Source organism: Callorhinchus milii, unplaced genomic scaffold, assembly GCF_018977255.1.
Source record: "Callorhinchus milii isolate IMCB2004 unplaced genomic scaffold, IMCB_Cmil_1.0 Scaffold3, whole genome shotgun sequence".
In the NCBI taxonomy this organism is placed as follows: Eukaryota; Metazoa; Chordata; class Chondrichthyes; order Chimaeriformes; family Callorhinchidae; genus Callorhinchus; species Callorhinchus milii.
The window spans coordinates 56,707,920-56,727,179 of NW_024704744.1; the positions used below are offsets into that span (position 1 = coordinate 56,707,920).

A 19,260-nucleotide genomic window follows, 5' to 3' on the forward strand; every position below is an offset into this window, starting at 1 on the left:
TATTTATCTACCGCGGTAGCTTTTTTTTCTACTGGAGACAGTTAATGGAAAATTTCAGAAGCCTGGAAGTGACCCACTTCTTGTTTTTGGTATTATAAATTGGAGGATTATGAAAACCAAGTTCTAGTTGAGTGCCATTGTTAAACTTTTAGTTATTGTGAATCTGGTCTAATGTCTACAACTGTATATGGACATGGAGCATCCATTTAAAAGTTTGCAGTTTTCTTTGTTCAAATGCTCTCAACGACTGCAGTATTAGTTAAGTATTCTTCTGTAATTGTATTTTGCAATCCGTGCAAATCATTTTACCTGGAATGATGCAGGAAAAACTACCCTTCCTGCCATCCTACACACCATTTTCAAGGAGATCAAGAAATTCTTGTTATGAAACCTTAAATGCAATGAGTTTATTGTGTCTCCTATTTAAGAGAATGGGATTTGATGTGGGGTACCTGCCATTATTACCTGGTTAGTTACGTTTTTAATTTTTTTTACACTTTTTAATTGTTTCTTCATCCTAACCCTATGCAAGACTCCAGGGTAGCTTGGGGGAAAGTGCTGCAAGGGTTGACAGGCGATGTGCTTGAGTAATGTATCTTCCTGCTCCCTTAACCTTGGGACGTCCTCCTGACGTGAAAGGCGCTCTATAAATGGAATCTTGTTGTTGTTGTTGTTGTTGTTGTAACCTGTCATCTTATGAAACCTTATTATAAATCCAGGAAGGAGGTTCAGCCCATCGGAGCACCCATGCCTTCGGTCATGTTTCCTCCTCCATCCCCTTGCCCTCCACCCTTTTCTGATCCCAACTTGCAGCTCAGATGCAAACCCCTCATTGTCCAGCACCTTAGACCGTCCTCCCAATGTGAAAGACACTTTATAAATGCAATTTGTTGTTGTTATTGTTATCCAATAAAAACTATGCAAGGGTTTTCATACATGTGAGAAAAACATTCTAATTTATCTGCACGGTTCTGTGTTCCAGAACTGTTTGGGTCCACTCATGCTTATCCTCAAGGAAAACATCAGTCACATGGAAAAGGAACAACTGAACTCCCATCAGTCTGAGCTTACGTCATTCTTCCTCAAAGCCCTGGATTTCAGAGCAGATCATTTGGAGGTACCACACACCCAACTGAATGATCTGAGTTTTATTTTCAAACAGTGGATCTGAAAATGTATAGAAGAATTTATTCTCTTCAAGTGATTTTTATTTTCGTTTCGCAATTCCTATATTACACATTCTTATGTTCCTGTATCTACCAGATCTAAGTCCCATGCCTTTTTTTTGGAAAGATGTTACAGGAGTTGTTAAATGTATGCAGTAATTGCTGCATTTAATGGAGGTGCCCTCTTTTAAATGAATGTTAAATCAAAGTCCCGTCTGCTGTTCAGGTGGATGTGAATAAGCTGTTGGTGGAAGAAAATTGCATATCCTAGCCAGCAAACTTCCAGAAATCATTTACTTCATGGCTGTTTGTGGTATCTTGCTGTACGCAAATTGGCGCACAGCAAGTATTGGCTCCAAATAGTTATTTATTATTGCTGCTTACAACACAAGGTTAAATATATTTTCTTTTTCTATTTCTGAAACAAATGTGTAAGAGTGATTTGTTTCTTCCCCAACGCACAGGTTGACTTGGATAAAGTGAGTGAAATTGAGGGTCACATCATTAACTGCCTCATCGTTATGGTGATGAAACTTTCAGAGATTACGTTCAGGCCTCTGTTCTTCAAGGTATGTGTTGATGTCACAGCATTAGCTTGTCTTCAGATAACTTTCCATTGAATGGTCCCCTAACATTTGGCTTGCTTCTGATCAGCTCTTCGACTGGTCCAAGTCAGAAGGACAGCCCAAGGATCGAATGATCACATTCAGCCGTTTAGCAGACTGCATCGCAGACAAGCTGAAAGGATTGTTCACCTTGTTTGCTGGAAACTTAGTGAAACCTTTCGCTGACATTCTGAACCAGACAAATTCGGTCAAGACTGGTAAGATTTTTTTAATTTGAGATTATAAAGTTACCAACTCCACTGTGTAAATTTATGGGCTTGGCACAAAAATTGCCAGAGAGCCCATTGGACATCAACAATAACAATTTGCATGTATATACTACCCTTCACAGAGGTTAGCATTCCAGAGCCCTTGACAGTGGCGGAGTACAACTCCGAGCCAGGGGGAGGTGACTGTAGATGCTGTGGTGCAATTTATGCCTGAATTTTTTCAACAAAAATTAAACCTTCATCGAATTGCACAATGAATTGCTGCAAGTTCCAAAATGTTTTGTTTTTCCAACACAGATGAAGCTTTCTTTGACTCCAAATGGAATACAGAAAAATCATGCTTACTGCTTCAATTTGTCATCAACTGCCTGCACAAAATTTTCCTGTATGACACTCATCGATTTGTCAGCAAGGAAAGAGCTGATGCTCTTATGATGCCCTTAGTTGATCAGGTTTGTAACATACTGCTTTAGCACTTGTCACTTTCTGCAGTCATTAGATAAACATTTCATCAATTTAAAAGATGTCTCTATTTTGTAGCCATGCTGAAGGTTTTCAATGTGACACTGAGATGATATGAAGAGACCAGACTTGTAAAGCAAAAAATTTAATCTGGATTTACTCTACTTTCTTATGTTTTTAGAGTGTCCAGGATTTGGCAAATTACTGTATTCAGTCTTAACTTTGAAGCATTTTCTTCTATATTTCTTAAAATTAATTTACAGAAAAACAGCTTCAAACCAGGTTAAGCTGTATGTTATGAATTTGCCAAATTGTAGGAACTCTGAAGTGGCTGAACTCTTAGACTAAGTTTAGAGTTGGGTGGAATTTCTCACCTCTGGTTTATTGTTCTCTTTTTCTTGTTATTGTCTTGTTGCACACTGCAGGCTGTGCACCATTTCATGCCTAGACATCTGAAAGAGTGTTATTTTACATCTTATCAATGGGTTCCCATTATACTACAGTGATGCACATGTATTTCACATCTTTCAATGCTAAATGTGCTTAAGTATAAATTGTATAATTGTGCATAACTTGCATGGGTTTGTGCTTTTCATATACTGCAAGCTCCGTATTGTTGCAGTGTAACCAGAACAATTGCATAGCTGCATTTGAAAACTAGAAATAGACTTCAGATGTTACACATTTGTGGGTTAACATTTGCAGATTATCTCTGCATCAACCTCAGGAACCAGAGCAGTGACTGATCCTCTTGTAGAAGTGCCATGTGAGTGGATTTGAAAACAATGAGCAGATGACCAAAATAGCATTTTAATGATGTATATTCCAAGGTGATCATTTTGAAGTGGGTTTAGGCATCTTGTAATCCACACAAGTTTTAGGACAGCCTCATAATAATGCCATTCTTTTATATACGTTATTAGATACATTTGAATATGCTGATGACAGTTCATCCAATCTGGCTCATCGGCAGGACTTGGAAGAGCAGACCAGTCACCAGGGAATTCTTTCTCTCAGCTCCTGTTAACTCTGTTAACGGGTTGGGTGGTCCAAGCTGGACAACAGTGGGGAAGCTTGCTAGAGATTGCCATCAATGGCAAGCTACGCAGTTTTAGCTGGTTAGGACTCCAGTAATACCCCAACACATACTCTGGAATCCCCAGCTGTGACTTCTGTCAACCTACGGCTAATATTTTCCAAAATTAGGTAAACGGGATGCGTCCCTCCAGGGAGAGAGTGTGCATTCCATTCCAACAATCTATCCAGGTGTAGGTGGGATGCATGGAATTCTCATCATGGTTTGGATACTCTTAAGCATGGCGATTGGTTTCCGCATGCGTCATAAAACTAATAAAACTAAATATTTGAATATCAAGTGCATCTAATATATATAAAATGCAAGGATTATTATTATTATATAAAAGAATGGCACAAAAGGATACTGTTATCTAAGTGTTGTGCTCTAAAATCCTGTGATGTTTTTGCAGCTGGAGAATATGCTGGGAGGGGAAGAAAAGTACAAGGAAAGAGTGGTCACTCATGTTATCCCATGTGTCGCTCAGTTTTCTGTTGCCCTTGGTGATGATTCTCTGTGGAAACCACTGAATTATCAGATACTGTTAAAGACCAGGGACAGTTTGGCAAAGGTAGGTACCTTGGATGTGTGGTAATTAAATCCTGCATGTTAAAAACAATGTTGAGACATGTTTAAATGTGTATTGGCCAACAATCCCCAAAATAAAATTGGTCACATTCCACGGCCATTTGTGGGCAAATTTGCTGCAGCATTCACCCACCAAACACACAGTAACTGCATTTTTCAGTTTAACCTGTGAAGTGCTTTAAGATGTCCTGGAGTGAAAGGTGCTTTATCAAATGTAAGGATTATTATTACATGGCTGCTGTATTAGCCATAAATATTGTGGAGTCCTGTAGCTCAGTGGTTAGAGCACTCGCTATGCAAGCGAGAGACCTGAGTTCAATTCCAGGCAGAGGGCGAAACCTTGGGCAAGTTTCCTTACTCCACACAGAGCCTAATAATAATCCCTCCAAAACCAAAAACAATAATAAATTGGTCATTTTCAATCTACGACTGTTTGTGGGACATTGCTGTGCGCAATTGGCTGCCGCATTCGCCCACAAATATACAGTTAATTCACTTTACAGTGTGTTCTGTGAAGCGCTTTGGGACGTCCTCCGGACGTGAAAAGCGCTATATCAAATGCAAGGATTATTATTATATTGAGTCAAACTGATGACTTTTGAGACTTGTTAATTGATTGAAGTTGCCAGGACTCCAGAGGTTTGACTTGGATCAAGAAAGGATAGGCAATGGTTCCAGAAACACATTAACTGTAATGAGTCTTATAGAAAAATCCATCTTAGAAAAGGGATTAAAAAAAACATTTAATTTAACTAATGTTTTGAGAATGGGTCTCAATTGTTCGATCAAGAAAAGGCTCTGAAGTCACCCACAAAGATAGTTATTACATTTTACAGCAGTACTTTGAGGCATCTTTCCACTGAAATACGCTATATCAATGTATGTAAAGATTATTAATTTATTAAGACCCTAAAGTACATGTATTTGATGTGTAGGTGAGGTTTTCTGCTCTGCTTATGCTGTTGGAATTAGCCAGTAAATTGAAGGAGAACTACATGCTCCTATTACCAGAAGCCATCCCATTCCTGGCAGAGCTGCTGGAAGGTAAGATAATAAATTGGATTCAAATCATTCATTTTTTTGCAAATCTTTTGTGGTTGAGGATACATTCAATTATTGCTTCTGTGAAACACTGTGATACCCGTGTCTTTCAGCTATTTTGGGAGCATTTATAATATTTAAATAGGCAAAATTAATATATTCCCTGGAGGCTTCATGCTATGTGGTACTAAATAATATAGTGCAGGAAGACCTGTGACACAGAAATCCAACACAGATTAGCATTGATCACTGGTCTGTGCTGGGTTTCTGTTACACACAAGAGGTTCACTCTACTTTTCTAGAGAGGAACTCTTCCTGCTTCAAGTAAATGAGTGTGTGGGGGGGGAGGAATTCAATCATGTAAGGTGCATTACTTGAATAAGCAGCTGAGCATTTGTTATGTTGACAAAAGGTAAGGGTACGTCTTTCACAGGAGTTGTAAAACTTGCCCTTTGTGTTCCAGATGAATCTGAAGAAGTGGAGAACCAATGCCAGAAAGTTATTCAGCAACTCGAGGTCATACTGGGAGAGCCACTGCAGAGCTATTTTTGAAACATCAAGTCACACAATTGTTCATAACAATATTGTTATATATAGATCTTCAATGCAGATTTCTGATTTCTTTTGGAATTTTGAATGTAAGTGTTTTCCGCAAATGTTAATTAACATCACAGGTGTGATTTGAGCAGACAGATTCTTATCTCACTTGTGGTAAAAGAACTGAATGCCAGCAGGTTGGGCATCTAAAATCTGGACAATGTTTATATGTCGTAATCAAGTGATTTGACTTGTTTTAGGCACTATGTGGGCTTTAGTTTGGAGGCATCTGTAAAGCTCCCAAATAGCTCTTTTACTGCATCGACCAACATTTGGTTTCCCTTTGAAAATTCTGCTAAAGGAATCAACATTTAATAAATGAATCAGAAACCACTATTGTTTGAATGCATTGCATTAATTTCATCGGTAAGTCATTTAACTGTTTCTCAAAACCGATAATGGTCTAGTTTAATGACTAAACAGCTGAGTAACTTAATTCCCAAGACAATTGGTGTATTTTCAGATTAACCAGAGGGGGAGGGGAAAGATAGCCAAAATCACCTTGAAGTATTTTTCTCAAAAGTTATTGAATTTTAAATCTTGCTAACCAGAGTTTGTTGGTGCATTACAATTACTCTGTACGATTGTACTTTAAAATGCCAACAGCGCTGTGCCTTTGAAATCTGGAATGGGTCAGCCTTTAACCTCTTAACTCTCTCCCAACTTGGAGTTACATTGTACAGAATCATCAGTTATGTCCTCAATCACCCAGCTGCAAGCTAGGATTTAAATCTGTGATTTTGCCACCTTTTTCTTAGTAACACACAATGATCAACATATGACCCCAATGGAAGTAAAATAACAATTTATATCAAGACTTTCACACACTGGCATTGCCAAATAAAATTAGTACAACCTTGAATCAATACAAAATGGAAGTGGAATTTTATTGCTGTATTAAATTTGATACATCACAGCTTTAGACCAAGTTTTCAAAAACAAAGCATAATTCAATTCTGAAGAATAAATAGAGAATATAATCCTTAGTCGCCAAGAATTTAAATCTATTTAATGTATTCATTCCAAACCATGTCGTTATGAGACCGATTCAGTGCAACTGGGTTCCAGTCCTTGCACAACTAAACACAAGCTATGGAGAATATTGTTAGGGTAAACGTAAGGATTCATTACCCAAAAAAGTAAAAATGTACTCAACTGAGTTTACATTCAACTTTTATATCTAACTTCATTTTTATGGAACACTTATGGAAGCCATCATATACATTATCGTTAAATCCTGCACAATACTTGCCATTAAACTGCAGGTTTTAGCATAGGGGCTTAAAACCCAGTCTTCCACAGCTTTAGCAGCTGAAGAAAGTTAAGTCAGAAATACAAAGTGAATAAGTGACTTTTTAAAAATTATTTTATTGCAGGCAAGGAAATAAATTCTTTTCAGGGGTTCTTGGTTTGAGATCAACGTGGAATTTCATATAGATTCCAGCCATTTGAAATGCTAGCTATTAAGACATTGCGTAAGTATCAACCGTGTGCAATTAAATACAAAATTAATATTTTTTGAAGGATTGAATTCTAGTTGTATAATATAACTAAAGGACTGTATGTCGGTTATATATTTGAAATAGGTGGGTTTACAGAAGGATAAGAAAGAGGTTCTATGGAAATATAAACAATCTTCTAAATTCCTTTCCTGAAATTCAAATTAGATAAATAACTCCAGAAACACAAGCCACGCTCGATCTTCAAACATCAAGCAACAGTCCATACACAATTTGCTGCATGATTGCGATACAATCTTTCTATAAAGAAATAGAATTGTGACAGGGTTATGCTCCTAGTGTTAGCTTTGCACAAATGTCAATTGTAGACCACAGCCTCAGTTCACCTACCAAGTCTGTACATCCAGCAGCTCGACATCACCATCTATCTCCAAAGTATCAATCTTACTTAGGTTGGTAAAACGGTATTTGTATTCCAATAAGTGCTCCCCGTTGACAGCAACCTTGAAGCAGTCTTCACCACAATAAATGATAACCTGTGGAATTATGGAACACAAATGATCAAAGTTACTAAACTCATCACTGGATGTCTTAACTAAACCATTAATTTCCCTTCTATTTGTCAGTATAAACACTGGTGATTTCTGGTTGCTTTCCACTTCTAGGTAGTCTACCCACATGGTAAGTTTCCTAACACTGAAAACCAACAACTCAAGTCTTACCTGTTATTGCTGCTGAACAGTAGCAGCCAAAATGAGTTCCCACCATCTTAAGTGGTTGAAATCAATCCACTCTTCCTGCAGAGATATTTGCACTACTATTTACTTTTACACAACTTACTCCAGAAACCATGAAAACCTTTTGATGGCACTGGACCTCTTCTTACCTCAAAGTATGCACTTGGGCTAAATGGGAAGCAATCTATTTTTAGCTCCTCTTCACCCCAACACTGATGAAGGAATGAGTTTCGAACAAAGGCTTTCTCTTTGAAGTTAGGCTTCAGGTGCAGCGGAATGTCTGTAGACTCACTCAATCGCAGGTTGATGGCAATCCTGACAACAAAAGATTCAGTTACATGTACAATAAAAGTTGGCTTCAACAATTCTTGCTCCTGCACCACCAGTACTTGGTTAGGGCAGGATATGAATTGATCAGTTACCTAAACGTTAGGTTCATTTAAAGTTTATTGCAAAACAACTGGGTCATGGAGGTTTCCCCAACACTATTGGGACTACCTGAAGTAAAACAAAGAATCAGGAGAAATTTACAATTTATTCATTCACAAAAATTAAAGAGTATTTTCTCTGTTGAAACAACCAATACATGGAGTTTGGATTCCACATTAATGTACCAAGAATTATTGATTTGTTTTATTGACTCATAAAGTTTTGGTATGATCTTGGGCCATCGTGTATTTCATACTTTACATGAGATGTTAAACCAAGGTCCCATCTGCCTGCACAGGTGAACTTCAAAGATCCCAAGGCACAACTCAAAAAGAGAAGCAAGTTTCTCCCAGTGTCCTGGCCAACAACCTGCCAGACATGTTATTCACTTCCCGCAATGCCTACAAATCCAGTCATTGCACTCAACAACACTTACTTGTGAAGTGCTTGGACTTTTCAAAGTTATTAGCACTACATCAGACGCAAGAATACTTTTCATAGCTCCTTATCAAGGTGATAAGCACCTTGGGACATCTTCCCGACATGAAAGTTGCTTTACAAATGTAATTTTGTTAATGCCTCAAAGTGCTTTACAGATAATTAGTGTAGATTTACAACAACAAAATTACATTTGTAAAGAGCCTTTCACGTCGGGGGGACATCCCAAGGCGCTGGACAGACAAAGTTTCAGACCCGAGCTGAGGGTCGGGAGGGTGGAGGACGGGGGGATGCAGGGAGATCGAAAGTACGGTCTTGAGATGGGTCTTGAAAGTGGCATGGGTAGGGGGCAAGGCAGAGGGACTGCAGGATGGAGTTCTAAAGGATGGGGGCAGAGTGACAGAAGGCCCGCCCTCCAATAGTGGGGCGAGCAAGGCGGGGGACGTGAAGCAGGCCGGACCGCTGAGCGGAGGGAGCGAACAGGATAGTAGGGGGTTAAGAGGTCACAGAGGTAGGGGGGAGCAAGACCGTGGAAGGCTTTGAAGGTGACAACCAGGATCTTGAACTACTTCCGCTGTAATGGGAAAGCCAGTGGGGTCGGGCCAGGATGGGGGTGATAGGGTTGCGGAGCTTAGTGCAGGAGAGGACTCAACGCTGCAGATTTCTGGATGTCTGCAGCCTATGGAGGGAGGAGTTGGGGAAGCCGACAAGCACTGAGTTTGCATAGTCGAGCATCGATGTAATGAATGTACCTGGAGTTTGTGGTGATGACTGCCATACTATTCCCCACATTCATGGGTAGGGCTGCAGATTTTTCACAGCATTTTTTCAAAATAAAAAATCACAGAAACTAAGTGAGTTTTGGCACCCCCATTTAAGTCATGCTATAAGGTTCAATGCACTTTACTGAAGAACATCATTCCTTTCAGAATTAACTCACTTGGTTGGATTCTTATCAACTCTGCCCTGAATAGTGATTATCCGTCCAGAACTTAGTCCATCCTTCAGTTTACCCATGTAAGGAACCATCTAAATAAAACCAAAGACATAGGTAGTCATCAAATATGAAATTATGGTTTATCTCTAGATTATGGGTTAGCAGCAAGTGTTCAACTGTTGACAATAAAAAATTGAAGCTTTTAATCAGAACATTGCAATTTGGATTTTTTTTTAACCTGGATGCCAAAGTTCTCATTGACCAAGCACTGATAATGGTTTTAATATATTCTACCTCTAGTTTGAATTAGTGATACTATTTATAAATGGAGTAGGGTTACATTTTACAGGATGCTATTTTGTTGATGCTGGAGTAGCTATTAGTGTAAAATTAGTATTTGGTAAGTATCACGGTAGATGAAGTGAAAATATCCAGAATCAATTAATTGGAGGATTTGATCAAAGATTTATTGTCTGAAGACCCAACAGTGTTTCCTTGAAAGAAGTGCCATGGAAGTCACATCCTGCCCTAATAGAAAGTGACTTCAGTGGTGACCTGGTGACTCAGCCATTTTCTTCAGTGTCCCTAGTCTGGACAAGAAAATTGAACTTTGGGTCTCCACGGGTGTCAGAGTCAGACAATTTTCAGGCCTTGCATATGGCACAACCTGCAAAATACTGGACCTAGCCCCCTATAATGGGCTCCCTGTATTTAATATTTAAGAACACATGTCCAAGATTTCTAATATAGTGGAGTTTTGTGCTCATTTCTTCCCAACAGTTCACCTATTCACATATTGTGGGATGCAGTCCACAGGCAGTAGGTATCCCATCAACTCACTGAAGTGGCCATTCTGTCTACAAAAGTCTGGACGGTCCCTTCTAGAAAGCTGTTTGACATACAGGAATTATTACAGTTGAATTTATTTCTGTCTACACCCAAACATCGATGCACACATACAATCAGAATTGGAAACCCATGGTTCAGACTGGAAACTGGAGGCTCACTTCTTTCTTGGTGGAGTCAGTCAGCACAGGCCAGTCTCAGGTCACAGCACCAACAACTGTTTCTCACATTTGCTGTAGTTTGGCAGATGATTTCAACAAAAGAAACTCTGTGCAGTACAGATTGAGCAGCAAACGCTGTAAAACTATAGCAAATGACTACAAGACGTGTTGGGAGCAGAGGCGACAAGATGAATCATCACCTTGTTTCCCCCATTGAATTGACCAGGATCAGGCCACCATCCTCTAGGCCACATATTTCTGAAACACCTTTTTACATACAAAGGTGTTTAGTTTTCTCTGGCTTCTACCAGATTACAGTTCCAGAGTCCACCAGTACTTTATCCAAGTGCCCATTCTTCACATTCAAGCCTAATCTAGCCAGCAAACTTGATATTAGACATGCTTCCTTTAAGCAGAATTAGCTGTATTCAGAACAAATGCATTTGACAGTCTCTGAGGATCATACAGTAAATAAAGCACTTACCAGTGGGCTGTTGATTCTCTTCACTTGCTGTAACACAAAACAAATACCAATAAACCCAGTCTATGATACTGTAATGGCAGCAGAACACTTGCAAATAATTGTAAAGTACAATTTCTTAAACTTACACTATTGTCACCATCAGCTCTCTTTATAGGTAGGTTGGAATATGGGTTTTCCTGCTCCTAAGGATAGGTTGCACAGAAAAGATTTGTTGCTTGTTATTGCTGAATAATTCACAATTGTATTTCTGTTGCATGGAAACAGTACACCTTAGGTTTTTTAGGATGATACCAGAACTGGGAGGTTATCTCTATCAAAATAGCCTGATTAGGTGAGGACTTTATTCACTAGAGAAGACATGTTTAAGAGGGGACCTAATAGAGGTGTTTAAAATTATAAAAGGATTTTATGAGGTTAACATAAAAAGGTTGTTTCCACTGGTTAGGTAGCCCGTAACCAGAGGACACAAGTATAAAATTGAGACCAGGAGATCTAAAAAGGATTTAGGGGGAACTATCTCATGCAGATGGTAGTGAGGTTATGGAACTTGCTGCTGGAAGTGGTTGAATTGGATAGTGGAGATCAAATTAAGAGGAAGCTAGACATCCACATGAGGGAGGGGAATGGAAGGGTATGGGAGAGAGTAAGGAATAAGGGAAGACTCATGTGATGTGAACACCGGCAGGGATTGGATAGGCCAAATGATCTGTTTCAGTGCTGAACATTCTTTGTAAATCTTTGTTCATTAGTAAACACAATATCCACATTTAATGCACATTTTCTTTAGTAATTTGAAATCCTTCCTCCTGGATACTTTTGTTTTAAAAAAGGCAATGAGGTAAAGACCATGTAACCCTGATGCTACACAACGAGTGTGATTAGGTTATGTGTGATGCCACAAAGTGTGTGGCATCAGCAATAGATGGCATCACATTGCTCATAGTAGGTCTGTTTGACCGGAGGTATACAAGTCAGTGCCTTTAAGGGAACAAATTGTTAGCTACATTCATATCACGGAATGTACAGAAACAATTTATTGAGTTAGCGGTGACTGCTCTTGTGCTTTCAATCAACTATCAGGTACCTTCTCTTCTTTTGGCTTAAGTTACTTCTACTTACAGAAGTGCCCAAGAAGGCAATGTTCTGAATGTGGACGGTACCATAAATTCCAAGTGTATCAACTCTATTCACACTTATTCTATGCTGGTACTCCAGGAAATGTTTTCCATTCACCGCAACCTGGAGGATAAAACAAACAGAGCAGGTCGGCGTGGAGAATGCAGTTTAAGTAAAAATGCCAGATTATGTCTATACATTATACTTTTCCACATAGAAAATGTGAAAAGCTACATTCAATGACCCCTTCTGCACCCCTTCGAAACCGTCATCAGAGAGCAGGTCTGTCCCACACAGCTTCTGGCCTCAGTATTTTGTCTTGCCAATTCTAGAGAATTTCTTTTTGCAATCAGTTTTCTCCCTGGGCCATCTACCAACTGTAGGAAGTGTGTTCCAACAGTATTGCTCCTCATTCAGACATCAAAAGGTACCTGACAGCAGCTCAACAAAGCTCAGGGAAGTGCCAAGCCTCTACAGTAGTTCAGCTGAAAAATAAAACAAAGAATATACTTTGCCTTACATTAGGGACAATATGCTCCAACGCAGATTAAGGGGATAGGGAGGAGTATCATCCATTTTTTATACTCCACCCAGATGGAAAGAAAATAATCAATATTGTCCAACAAAAACTTAGAAAACATAAAAAATTGATTTCCACATTCCCCAGATATAAAGTGATGCAATACCTTAGCTTATGGCGAGGCAGAAATATAACAGAGTTCTCTATTACAGCAAAACAATTCTCAGTTGAGTTGTTGGGGCCATACAAGAATAAAATACGAAACCAACTCCAAAATATTGTCATTACCTTGAATCGGTCAACCAGGACCAGGAAAATTATCTCAAATGGTTCTCCTTTCTTCAATGGCATCTCGTACTTTATCTCTTCCCGACCCCATTTTTCGTGCTCCAGAGTGTTACAAACCACGCAGCCAGATCTGCGGAAGCGTGGATTGAAGTGCAAGGCTACATCGGCCCGAGGCTTCTCACTGCTTCCACACTGAAAGTCCACTTGAAATCTGTCCAACAGTTTAAATCAACAATGATAACTTGCACTAATGTTCGTCAAAGCCATGAATAGCTACTGCCTATGAATTGATTGGCAGTAGCTTGCTCACAACTGCACTGAGATTGTACTCAGGAAAATGTGGTTTCATAATGCATTGTTATCTTAAACTGAGATAAATGGCAGCTTTTTTTAAAGCACTTTCAATAGCTAATATTTTCTTTTTAAAAAAATCTTGGTACAAACTACCAGAACAGAAATCATTATGCAAAGAATTAAAAATGCAAAATCAATTATGATAGAGTGAGAAACCAGAGGAGGAGTCAAACTGATCCACTCTTCCAGAGATAGATTAAAAAGGGAGGAATAATTCCTAGTGTGAGAGAGTTGGTCTGGGATTAAATATCTGGGTTAAGAATGGAACAATTGTTTTTAAAAAAAATTTACGTTAAGGTAGAAATTTTCCAACACAAGAATATGGCAAGTGTCAAATTCAAAAAGGTCATCAAAATACAAATGTACTCAATACTCCTAATGCACCAGATAACTATCTCTCGACTTTACCCTTCAGCAGGTAAGCCTACAAACGCAAGGATTATTATTTTATTGCTTTAAAATCGGCTAACTTTGCACTCAAAAACATGCCATTGAACAAATAAATAAAATGGCTACTCAAATGTATGTTGCTTTAAACAGAAAGCATTGAAGGGTCTGAAATCTCGATAAACAAATGGCATAAAAACATTATGAAGATAAGTGGTTCAATTGACTGCAGACTAAATACAGTGAAGCTCACTGAGGCGGTGTACAAAATGTTACATCTATGTCATAATTGGTCCCTGCAATGTCTGTAAGTTTGCCAATCTATCCTCATTTGCTGAAGGCAGATGTCTATCAAATAGCTGAGGAAACTCTGAGGCTTGGGATACCAGCTACTGGAAGGTGTTATCTGGAGTCAGGGTTTATGAACACGTTGCTCACATATCCAGTGCTCGGTATCCATCTTCATTGGTATATAGTGAGGTAAGCAGCTGCTGCTCAAGCTCCACACCTCCCAACTGATACAACCATGGCTCAATAGGTAGAGATGTGTGGGCGAGTGGTAGGCAGGAGGATGGTGGCAATGCTCACAGATTTCATGCTGAGTTGTGCTTGAGTTCCTGATACTTGCTATCTATCTTGTGAAGATTGAAACCTAATTTGTTGGATGTTAAATTCCTATCTGACGAGGGAGATAAGTGGGGTCTCCTTGGAACTGATCTGGTCCAGGTTGACACTCCAGGCTGGTTCATAATATTTAAGGGCACTACTGGTGGCAGGCCAGCCAATCTGGTTTGTTGGCAGGACTTGGTGCAGACAAAATGCAAGGATTCTTCGCAGTCAGATCCTCTTAACCCAAGCAATAATAGGTAGACAAGCATTGGGAAGCTTGGCAAACCGTACTCTCAGGAGTAACCTATCAGGTTTTAGCTGATTAAATTCCAGCAGTACCCCAATGTTCAATCTGGCGTCATCAAGGTTGGCTCTTACTAACCTGCACCTAATACTTTCTGGAATTAGGTTAAGCAGGATGCATCCTTCCAGGCAGAGAAACTACATTAAGAGATCCGAGACACAGTCCGTCGTGAAGGGCCTTATGTAAATGCAAATTGTTGTTGTTACATTCCAGACACAGAGAAATTTCCAATGTGTTGATGGGATACATATGTGGAATTCTCAGTCTGATTTGGATCCTCTTAAGCATGGCGATGGGATTCTGCATGTATCAGGCTGACCAAAAAGAAAATAAATCTCATCAAAATCAAGTCTAAAATCTAAATTGTAAAGTCCTCATTGCTGCCCATCTGAGAACTTGCTCCTCTGTGAGGTTTGGTCTGCACTCGGCAATTGCTTGATCTACCAGAACCATTAGAGTAAAAAAATGTTAGCCCTATATTGTCCAGATCTATGCAAAACTCTGGCACAGGTCTCAGCATGAGTAAGACAAAATGGAAACTTCAGAAACAAATTACTCGGTCTCATTCACAATTCTTTGCTATTTTCTTTCCCTACCGTAACAGCTGCTGATCAATGATTAATGTCCAGCTGACTCCATAATAATAGAGTAATATAATATGGAGAATAATAAACCTTCTTCAATGTAGAAAAATAGCTCAATCAATCCCTTGGCTTTGGTTAAAAAATGACAAGCAATGATATGTGTCAGTTATCTCATCATAGACACCAGCTGGTCACTTTCCTGTCCTCAGTGTTACTTTTTATTTATTCTCAGCTGCCTACTCTCTGTGGGACAATGAACCACTAAAGCTGCATTTCAGGCACCAGCTGATTCCAACTCACAGACAGTAACTGCTGTTTCAATAATAAAAATAAAAAATAAAATTATCTTTGCATTGATATAGTCCCTTCCACATCATTAGAATGTCTCAAGGCACTTCACAGGATACACTATAAACTGTAATGACTGCATTTTGTAGGCGAACACAGAAGCCAAATAGCACACAGCAATAAAATATGTGAAACAATCCTAAGCAACCCAACACTGTACAGTGAGTTTGGTTTTAAGATGCAAAAGACTTCAAATAAAATACGTGCAGTGATTAATTATCTTACCTCTCAGAGTTCTTGGGTATCACTCCCTGCACTGCTACCATTTGCCCACGAAGCAGGCCACCAAAGATAGCTCCAGTGTATGGTATCACCTATTAAAAAAATACACAATACATCAACACGACAGAAAGTGTAACATAACCCGAAAATCTTACAAGAGAAAAATAATTTCAGCTACTTTGAGACATCCTGCTGACATATCAAATCAACAGATTGTTATTTCAAAGAAAAAATTAACCTCCAAGTTACGTATTGGGTTTTCTTTTTTAAGATGTGCGTCTTACACTTGGCAGAACCCCTCCCAACACTCCCCCACCCACCCCCCCCTCCACACCCGAACCAGCAACCCCCCGAATTGGAAGTTCGCATATCACTTGCAATCCCAAAGCCTTTTCGGGGCCACTGCACCCCTGGTATTCACACATAACCGCTGATAGTTTACAGATGAAACCTTCCCCTTCTTCATCAAGTTAGTTACTTAAGTGTCAGAATGGCTCATGTTTGTTGTTCGTGATAGGAGTGAAGGAGCTATTTGTCACTGGTTGGCCAGTCAATGCTCTCAATGTCAAACAAAACGATTTTAGCCAGTTAAACTCCAGCAGTACCTCAACACACAACAACAAAATTACATTTGTAAAGCGCCTTCCACATCGGGAGGACGTCCCAAGGTGCCAGACAGACAGAGTTACGGACCAGAGCTTGGGGTCGGGGTCGGGGAGGATAGAGGGCGGGGGGGGGAAGCAGGGAGATCAAAAGCACGGTCGAACACAGGAGGGTCTTGAGATGGGTCTTGAAGCTGGCAAGGGAGGGGGGCAGGCAGAGGGATGTGGATGGAGTTCCAGAGGATGGGAGCAGAGTGGAAGAAGGCCCACCCGTGAGTGAGGCGGGGGACGTGATGCAGGCTGGAGCACGCTGAGCGGAGGGAGCGAGCAGGATGGTAGCGGGTTAGGAGGTCGCATAGGTAGGGGGGAGCAAGACCATGGAGGGCTTTGAAGGTGAGGACCAGGATCTTGAACTGTGTCCTCTGTGTGATGAGAAGCCAGTGGAGTTGGGCGAGGATGAGGGTGATAGGGTCGCGGAGCCTAATGCAGGAGAGGATACAAGGTTAAGGTGAGAGGAGAGGTGGTGGCAGCAGAGAGGTCAAGGAGGACAAGGAGGCAGAGAGAGCCCCGGTCACAGATGGACAGAATGTCATTTGTCACTTTGACCAGGGCTGCTTCTTGCTGAGGGCGGCACAGAAACCCGATTGGAGAGGTTCGAGAAGGCAGTGGTGGGAGAGAAAGGAGCGAAGCTGAGAAGCAACAACTCGTTCCAGGACCTTGGAGAGGAAACTGAGGTTGGAGATGGGGCGGTAGTTCGGGAGCAGAGCTGGGTCCAGTGAGGGATTTTTAAGGACAGGAGTGATGACGGCAGTTTTTAATGGGGTGGGAACAGGACCAGAGGACAGGGAGAGGTTTAGCACACTCTGGGGTCTGCATGCCTTGACTCTTGCCCAACCTATACTCTCCAGCATAAAGTAAGCAGGTTGCATTCCTCCAGGGAGGAATTGCATTTCATCCCGAACACAGGGAAATTTCCAAATGTAGGTGAAGTACAGATGTGGAACTCTCAGTCTGGTTTGGATACTTTTAAACGTGGGGATGGGTTTCGTATGTGTGAGACACCCGGCTGACCAAAAAAAAGCCTTTTGGAGTTATGCAATTGAAATGTTTATGCTATTCTCTGCCTATCTTTAACTCAGGCGGCAAATTTAAATCTTATCAACAAATTTTCATTGAATTTACCCAGGGGTTTTGATGTTGATCGTTTTTCCCCTTCAGTTTTTTCCCTTTTCTGATGCAAAATTGGACCTTTAAAAATCTCTTCTCCTGGGGCTTTTATTTTGTGGCTCAAAAAAAACACTAACAGTGCTTCTAAATAATAATAATGCTTGCATATGTTATACCTCCCTTTCCTTTCCAATGTCTTTGAACGAGTCTTTGCTTCCCAGCTTCGCTCCTTCCTTTCCCGCCACTCCCTTCACGAACCCCTCCAATTGGGTTTCCAGGCCGCCCACAGCACAGAAACAGCCCTGGTCAAACTGCCAAACTCCCTCTGCCTCCTCGTCCTCCTTGACCTCTCTACTGCCTTTAATACCATTGACCACTCTATCCTCTTCCACCTCCTCTCCTTTCACCTCAACCTTCATGGTTCTGAGTGGACTACTCAAACGCCCTCCTCGCCGGTCTCCCCTCCTCCACTATTCACGAAATTCAACTCATCCAAAACTCTGCCATCCGTAAACGCACCCGCACCAAACTCCGTACCCCGATTACCCCAGTCCTTGCCAAACTCCACTGGCTCCCTGTCACAGAGCGGATCGACTTCAAGACCCTCACTCTCGTGTTTAAATCCCTCCATTCCCTATCTCTCCGACTTCCTCTCTCCTCACAGCAGTACCCGCTGCCTCTGCTCTACTGGCTCCGGCCTCCTCCTCGCCCTTGAATCCTCTGCTCCACCATTGGCGGCCATGCCTTCAGCCACGATGCCCCGCAGCCATGGAAGTCCCTCCCTCAACCCCATCGCCTTGCCCCTCTCTCCTCATTTTCAGGTTGCGCCTGAAGACCTTTCTCTTCGACTGTGCCTACGGTCACCTTCTCCCTCCCCAGGCTCGGCATCGGGCTCCACCATTGCTCTGGGACTCCGCCCGGCGGGGAGGGCGCTGAGTAAACGCAAGTTGTTGTTGTTGTCCTATCAACTAAGCCACAGAATGACAAGTCACTGCCTTACAACTCGGTCCAGTCTTACATCAAAACACAGTTTTACACCAAGTGTAACAATATTAAGTGACAGTATTCGGGTCCTTACCGGGTTGGACACCGTCTGATTGGACATGTCGAGGCTGAGCCCCACTGCAAACAATCCGGGGGTGTGGGGGGGGAGAGACAGCCACAACAAGGACTGAGGACAAGGGGATCGAGGACTGAGGACATGACAGAGGAGTGAGGACACTGACAGAGAGAGTGAGGACACTGACAGAGAGAGTGAGGACACTGACAGAGAGAGTGAGGACACTGACAGAGAGAGTGAGGACACTGACAGAGAGTGAGGACACTGACAGTGACAGAGAGAGAGAGGACAGACAGAGAGAGTGAGGACACTGACAGAGAGAGTGAGGACACACTGACAGTGACAGAGAGAGAGAGGACAGTGACAGAGAGAGAGAGGACAGTGACAGTGACAGTGACAGAGAGAGAGAGGACAGTGACAGAGAGAGAGAGGACAGTGACACT

The 19,260-nt window shown here is 41.1% G+C and overlaps 2 protein-coding genes across 3 annotated transcripts in view; one reads left to right on the forward strand and one right to left on the reverse strand.

Moving 5' to 3' along the window:
* heatr1 (HEAT repeat containing 1) overlaps positions 1-6,623 on the forward strand; it is a gene marked incomplete at its 5' end in the record, with an annotated part of 43,650 nt that extends 37,027 nt beyond the window's left edge. Inside the window, 7 exons of the mRNA XM_042333113.1 lie at positions 983-1,117; positions 1,631-1,735; positions 1,821-1,989; positions 2,299-2,453; positions 3,951-4,109; positions 5,062-5,170; positions 5,631-6,623. Of these exons, the coding sequence (XP_042189047.1) occupies positions 983-1,117; positions 1,631-1,735; positions 1,821-1,989; positions 2,299-2,453; positions 3,951-4,109; positions 5,062-5,170; positions 5,631-5,719 (921 nt within the window). The remainder of the gene's footprint in view (positions 1-982; positions 1,118-1,630; positions 1,736-1,820; positions 1,990-2,298; positions 2,454-3,950; positions 4,110-5,061; positions 5,171-5,630) is intronic.
* Positions 6,624-6,625: 2 nt separating this feature from the next.
* On the reverse strand, positions 6,626-18,902 carry LOC121848525 (galectin-8-like). 2 transcript variants are annotated; one of them, XM_042332781.1, is made up of 10 exons: positions 18,836-18,902; positions 15,992-16,080; positions 13,181-13,391; positions 12,376-12,495; positions 11,382-11,438; positions 11,257-11,283; positions 9,769-9,857; positions 8,111-8,276; positions 7,615-7,760; positions 6,626-7,524 (listed from the first exon to the last, which is right to left on the reverse strand). In XM_042332781.1, coding segments are annotated over exons 1-10 (933 nt in total). In that variant the 5' UTR covers positions 18,863-18,902; the 3' UTR covers positions 6,626-7,523. The 2 variants fall into 2 exon arrangements, with proteins under 2 accessions (XP_042188715.1, XP_042188714.1); XM_042332780.1 differs by having other exon boundaries at positions 6,626-7,760.
* Positions 18,903-19,260: the final 358 nt, after the last annotated feature.